Consider the following 7500-nt stretch of genomic DNA (forward strand, 5'->3'; position numbering starts at 1 on the left):
TGCACCCACTCTGAAGAAAAGGAGGACGAACTCCAGGCTATTTTTTTAGATGATTTACCTCTTAACTTCACCTGGTGTTATCTCCTGAACCAGCTCCTTAGTATAGGCCCAAGATCATAATACTGTAGGCCAGGCTCAGTATCTGACTACTTGTATTGCCTCATCATGACTGATTAAACATTTGCTTTGCTTTCAATAGAAATGTAATGCATTGCAATGCATTGTAGAATTGAATCGGATCGGATCGGATTGCATAGAATCGAATCGAATCGAATCGAATCGAATCGCTACCTTCGAATTGTGATCGAATCGGATCGTGAGGGCAGTGCCGATCCACACCACTAGTTCACAGGCCTGCAAATCGTGCACACACTCGAGCTTCCTTTGGCGTTAACTTTATACACAAGGCAAGGATATTGTTGCGCTCTAGATGTTACTTGTAGATAAGCAGGTGAATTCCTTGTCCTTGACCTTCTGTCTTATTCAGTATATGGACCTGCTCTTACTCTGCACGTCAAACTACGGGTGTATAAGTAAAATCTGATGACCTATGACCTCTGATGACCTGGCACGTTCAGAGATGACATGTCAGTGTCAAACTAGACTATTCAAAAAGTATTTGTACATCAACAACAGTGACTTTACTAGTATTTCTGTACTGAGGTAAGCTACAATGTGGGCTTGGATGAGCACTTCAGCCATGAAGGGGGTGTAGGAGTCAGTCCACCCACATTCCCCATCACCCATTAGGAAAATATTAATATATACAGTACAGTACACAGTACACACAGCTATCACTTAGTACATCAACAGTGACTTTACACTTACTTCTGTACTGGTACAGGTATTTAGGCAATGTGGGCTTGGATGAGGCCTTGCACTTCGGCCATGGAGGAGTCCACCCACATTCCCCATCACCCATTAGGCCAAGGCTGACCACGATGTGTTCTCTTTAACTTGGGCCAACTTTTGCGCCTTGCTCAAGGACACTTCAGCCATGGGAGGACGTGAAGTAGCCAACTCACATTTTTGTCCTAGTGGTATGACCCCGAGGCCAACTCCCCAGCCCCTGCATTAGGCCAAGGCTGACCACCACAATGTCTTCACTTTAACTTGGGCCAACTGGGCAGCCTGCCACACTGGAGATTGGGGCTCCTTAGCGCTTTCTTGAAATACAGGAAACTCACCATACGGTAGAGTCACTAAAAAGTAGCCGCACCCCGCCCTGCAGTGGGAGTTTACACACAAGAGCATCCCTGCTGCCAACAGAAGGTCTGGGTGTTTCATTTCTACAGTAGTGGGTAAAGATCTCATTCACACATCACACCGTTTAACTCAGCTGATTACTGTGCTTAGGTGCTGAGGGTTTTTTGGCTCGTGCCTGAATGTTATCATATCAAAATGGGGAGGCATGGGAATTTTTTTCTACTCAGCTTTCCCAATGTTATGCTGCACTGGGTCCAAGATGGTGCTGTACTATGACGACTCAGTGTTGCTGTAGGCACACCCAAGTACAGTATCATTGTGTCAAAGTGATATTTCTGTAATGCTTTCCTATGAAAAGATATACTTACAAATCTGCAAAAACTGTGAAGGGTGTACTCACTTTCGTGATATACTTTACATTCCTAACAACTGTATTTTATACTGTCGATATGGCTACAAGCAATAAACTTGAACTTGAACTTGAACTTGAACTCAGGCACTCCCTCTACCACTGATTAGCTTCTCACCATAACATTGGAAACAGTTTTAATCCCATCCCGTTCTACTTCCACGATATTGTCCAAAGTTAGGCAACAAAAAACACCAGCTTTCCAATGACTGTAAATCTTTTGCACTATTTAGATTCCATTAAAATCCAATAATAAAGGCCCAGTCACCACAAAGCACTAGGCTACGTTAACATGAAGACCAGAGTCATGTGTACACTATAAATATGTGATTACATCCTGGACCTACATCATCATGTCAAATGAGGTGTGACAGTCACTGTGTGAAGTCACTTGAGGCGCAGTGGCAACACCCCTGGCCTGCACAGACGCAGACGAGGGCCAAGAGACATCATGACAGAGTCATTAGCTAGCCACTTGCAGCTGTGGAAGTAACAATGAGCATATGGGCTGCAATTCTCGAAACCATATTTGCAAACTACATTAGCTAGGCCTACTTTATTGTTTGCAATGCAGTTTCCCAAAGGCAACTATCCAAGTTAGCAACTATACTTTTCCGAAGCACACCCCTGGACACCAGGAGTGTGTTACAATATGCGACCTTGCCTCCTCCACTTGTGCTTGTGGCCTCACCCCGCCTCCTGGCCCCTCCTCCGTGGAGAAAACGATAAAGTTTCCCAGCTGTCAGCCTAGCCACAAAAACTTTTGAGGGACTGTTTTTCATTCACCATCCCAATTGCAAATGAGAAGAAGGCTTTACGATTGAGCTTTTGCAAGATATTAGGTGCGATCGACTTGTCGTCAAAGCATGCATGCGTATTTAGACAGCAATGCACCCAGGATGAAAATGCTGCATGACGGTTAGATTTCCTGTCAAACCTCGAAATTTCGTCGATGTTGCGTCGACGAGGTGACATGTCACATGGTGTCAAACTATCGCGAATTGAATGTGACTACAGTCAGATCTTGCAACCTCTGCAGTTATCCCTTATCCCCTTCAACTCTCGCCTGCAGACTGCCTCCGAGGTCACGCGCCCATGAACTGGTTGGTCAACAACTCACTCACGTGTGTTTATGGGTATTGTCTCACACCTCTACACAAGTTTGCGCAGGTCCCCACTTCAGCTCCTCCTCACTGCCTGTCCCCCCACTCCTCACACGTGGTGTGTTAGTAGAGCAAACTGGTGCGAGCTCATCGTCTCGTTCATATTTGTGGCCGACTTTAAATGCGCTGTATTTAATAACACCCACATCGTGACAACAAGTTCTCGCTCACATGCTTCGTCAATGTTGATCGACAGCAACAGAAGTCGTATGGGGCTATTGAAATATAATGCTGTGGTCAGTGATGTCATCATGACATATTACTTCCTGGTACAAGGAGACAAGCACAAGTGGAAGAGGCAAGGTCGCATATTGTAATGCACTCATGGAAGGGTGATTGAAGGATTTATGACACTAGATATTTGGGTAATGTAGTTGTGTTAACGTGAGCCTGTGTGCACTGCATTGTGGGTGATGAAGTTCTTTTGGTGATGAGAGAGGCAGCTCCTGAGGGGAGAGCTCCGCTATGGGACTTGGCAGCCTGTGTGCAGTGCATTGTGGGTGCTGTAGTTTTGGTGATGTGAGAGGCAGCCCCTCAGGGGAAGAGCTCAGCTATGAAACTTGGCAGCGTGCCCACACTTGTTCTGCTCCCCAGAGTTTACTAAGAGTTCTGCCTCTCCTTATAAGGTCAACCTCCTCTCTGTCCTGTCCTGGGCTCCTGCCCCGAGCATACTGGTCTAGGTCTGGGCCAGGGAAGGCACCACCACCACCACCACCAACACCACCACCATCACTACCACCACCACCACCAACACCATCACTACTAACTGGCCAACGAACCAACAGGGCCAACGTACCACCACCACTTGTCTTTCAGTAACAACACTGGAATTCCTAGCAGACAAGCAGATTCAAACCTGGGGCTATACTGAGAACATGGTTAAGTGATGATGAACCAGGATCACTTAACATATAGAAAGTGGTAAACCTGCTAATACATATACCTGCAGGCATCATACAGTAAAGACAATGAGGACTCTAGGCTCTTCTATTAGATGATTTACCTCTACCCACAAGGTCAACTTAACCAGGTTTACTACTACCTCCCTGATCCCATACTGTAAGCTAGCCCCACAAATCACATTGGGGTGAAAGCAACACTTCCTCCTCTGGCACGCTTGTTATGACTTGTACGGAGAGATTTGGAAAAGGAACATTTATTATTATCCTGTAATGTGACTGCATGGTGCGTATGCAGAGTTGATATAATTAGGAGACGTCTCTCGATAGCAATCTGGCATTAACAGAAGAATGAGAGAGCTCATTACATGTTTGTCATTTGATGTTGATATTGGTGCCATCACTCGACTATACAACAGCCTCCCAGTGTCCTCACATGCGCCCCGGATACACACACACTCACACACACTCACACACACAGACACAGACACAGACACAGACACAGACACAGACACAGACACAGACACAGACACGGACACACACGGACACACACGGACACACACACACACACACACACACACACACACACACACACACACACACACACACACACACACACACACACACACACACACACACACAGACAAACACACAGACAAACACACACACACACACACACACACAGAGGCAAAGGTGTACACTCAAACATTTAACCAAAAACGAAGTATAAACAGTGCGCGTTTGCACACACACACCCCAGATGGATGAACACTGCTGCACCGTTAGGTCTCCAGTCTTACTGCCATTCAACACTTAGAGTCACATTTAACACACTTTAGAGTTGGATCTACTATTTAAGACTACAATTAACACTGTAAAATGTACTGTGTGTGATCGTCTGCTTACCCTGGCACGGTACCTCATCTTCCTCTCTCCTCTCCTGTCTTCTCCTCTCCTCTTCTCCTTGTCTCCTCTCCTCTTCTCCTCTCTTCCTCTCCTCCTCTCTTCACTTCTGTTCTCCTCTCCTCTTAGTCTCCTGCTCCTCCTTCTGCAAGTCTTCCTCTCCTCCTCTTCTCCTCTCTTCTCCTCTTAGTCTCCTGCTCCTCCTTCTGCAAGTCTTCCTCTCCTCCTCAGCTGATATCTCTCGGTCGGTGTGTGAGTCAGTGTGTTGTCCGTTACCATTTGTTGTTGTGCTAGGCAGCTGTGTTGACATGTGTCATCACATGGCGTCCATGTTCTGCGCTAGCTGAAGCATGCAGACTGCTGGCTTACATTCACCTACTGTACTGTTGCTCTCAATCTCACACTGCAGGGGTGAATTTCTCAAAACCAAAGTTGCTTACTACATTAGCTACTTTGTTGTTTTCAATGCATTTTCCCATTGGCAACTACCAAAGTTGCTAACAGGCTAACAACTTCTCTTTTGAGAATCTCACACTGCAGATCTCTGCCACACTTTAATAACTAACGTCTGTTCTGTTCTCTTCTCTTCTCTCTAGAACTTACTTACTCATGCCCTCATTTCCTTCATACGGATTTCTTTCAACTTTGTTCTAGCCCTTTCTCCCTTCTACTTTACTACCTTACTCCCTTCTTCACTCTCCTCCGCTCTCTCTCTCTCTCTCTCTCTCTCTCTCTCTCTCTCTCTCTCTCTCTCTCTCTCTCTATCTCTCTCCTTCCCTCTCTCTCTCTCTGTCTCTCTCTCTGTCTCTGTCTTTTTCTGTTTGTTTATCCCTCATGCCCACTATATCTCTCTATCTCCCCCTATCTTCCACTCTGTTTCTGGTGCATAACTTCATGTCTTTCCTCCAACAACCAGTTTCTGGAATCTACCAAAGTGGGCGATCCTCTCCTAAAATGGCAGCACACACACACACATGCACACACGCACACACGCACACGCACGCACACACACCACACACACACGCACACGCACACACCGACACACTACGCAGCAGAGAGAGACAGTAATCCCCTTCTCTTCGTGACACACTGACTGATTTACCCTTCTGTGTCCGCCCGTTTCATGATTGCAGGTTAAATAAACACTTCCACTCCCTCAAATCCTTTTCCTACGCGCTCTGTCTCTTTCACTCCCTCAAATCCTTTTCCTACGCGCTCTGTCTCTTTCACACACACACTCCAGCGCACCTCTACTCCTCTCACTGACTACTGCACTTCCAAAACTCTCTCTCTCTCTCTCTCTCTCTCTCTCTCTCTCTCTCTCTCTCTCTCTCTCTCTCTCTCTCTCTCTCTCTCTCTCTCTCTCTCTCTCTCTCTCTCGCTCTCCATCTCTCTATTCCTCTCTTCACATTTTTCTTTCTTTTTCCCTGCCTGCGGAGTAACAACACCAAAACACGAGCTGGCTGATTTGACTCACTGAACTCACTCAGTTGAAACAGTTAGCCTTCTTAACCAGAGCGATGAGACACATAAACTACAGGAATGGAAATGGGAAAGACGACAGAAATATGCTGCTGGCCTTGACCCACGAGAAGAGGGAGTGTGTGTGTTGTGCGGAGAAACAAGTTTGAAAAATGATGGAAACTCTAATCGCCAAAACATCATAAAACGAGCAACAAATGAAAATCACATGACCAACAACTTCAGGAATTCATTCTCTTCCTCCCTCCCCTTTTCTCTCCCTCTCTTCTTTTCTCTCCCTCTCTTTTTTTCTGGCATTGCGTCTCACAAGCTGGGACAGATTTGTTGGAAACGAGAGCCATGGAACTGTCAAAGGGAGAAGATAGATTTCCCTCTCTCTCCTTCTCTCCCTCTCTCTCTCTCTCCTCTCTCTCTCCCTCTCTCTCCCTCTCCCTCTCTCTCTCTCTCCTTCTCTCTCTCCCTCTCAATCTCTCTTCTCTCTCCTTCTCTCTCCCTCTCCTTCTCTCTCCCTTTCCTTCTCTCCTCTCTCTCTCTCTTGCTTTCTCCCCCCCCCCCCTCTCTCTCTCTCCTTCTCTCTCTCTCTCTCTCTCTCTCTCAGCTCTGCACACTTTTCTTCTCTCACAGAGAAAAAGGCCTTCACTTCCTAACACTAACAAAGAGAGTACCTGATATACTGTACACATAAGTACACTACATGCACCAAATGTGGAAGCTGGGTCTTTGTAGTTTGCACAAAAGGGTGTGGGGGGGGTTCACGGTGAACCGTTCATCTCCATTCCAAACTTCCCATGCCAGTCTGGAAATGAACTTCATCTCCAATGAGGATTCGTCACCATCTCTGTGAGGGGCAGCTGACAGGGGTGGACAAAGGGGCTAGCTGCCCCAGGCCCAGTACAGGGAGACAGGGGGCCCAGAGTTGGGTCCTGTGTATGTACTGAAAGGGGGAGAGAGTTGTATGAAGTAGAAGTAAGTGTTCTTGCATATGTAATTACAACACTACTAGTAGTATGATATTACAACGTTGAATTCATGTAATGCCATTCTACTAGTGATGTAATTACTCTGTAAGAGTACTGCTACTTCTACTTCTACTTTATACAAGTCTGGAAAAGAGGAGGAGGGGGGCCTTTCAGATTACTTCATCCCATGCAGGCCCATTCAAAGTTGTCAGCTGTCAGCCCTGTGTCTGAGTAATGCCTTTGGCTCTCCACCCCACACCACCCTTGTTAAAGGAACCCACGGTTATTTGGCCTCATAAGACTGACAATTGAAGAGTTGCGCTGCAAAACAACGTATCCACCATTTCTGACTTTTGCATTTTATTATTGGAAATGACTGTCAAGACGTCCTATCATGTACAGTATGTGTGAATTCTTGGTATTCAAAATATGTTGATGCAATGCAATGCAATGCAATGGAATGGAATGCCCAATACAAA

General features: G+C 46.2%; 1 protein-coding gene across 1 annotated transcript in view; it reads right to left on the reverse strand.

Annotated features, from left to right (window-relative positions):
* myo1ca (myosin Ic, paralog a) overlaps positions 1-4743 on the reverse strand; it is a 97787-nt gene extending 93044 nt beyond the window's left edge. Inside the window, exon 1 of the mRNA XM_063202715.1 lies at positions 4584-4743. Within this exon, the coding sequence (XP_063058785.1) occupies positions 4584-4601 (18 nt within the window). The 5' untranslated portion in view covers positions 4602-4743. The remainder of the gene's footprint in view (positions 1-4583) is intronic.
* Positions 4744-7500: the final 2757 nt, after the last annotated feature.

The sequence above is a fragment of the Engraulis encrasicolus genome, chromosome 7, assembly GCF_034702125.1.
Source record: "Engraulis encrasicolus isolate BLACKSEA-1 chromosome 7, IST_EnEncr_1.0, whole genome shotgun sequence".
In the NCBI taxonomy this organism is placed as follows: domain Eukaryota; kingdom Metazoa; phylum Chordata; class Actinopteri; order Clupeiformes; family Engraulidae; genus Engraulis; species Engraulis encrasicolus.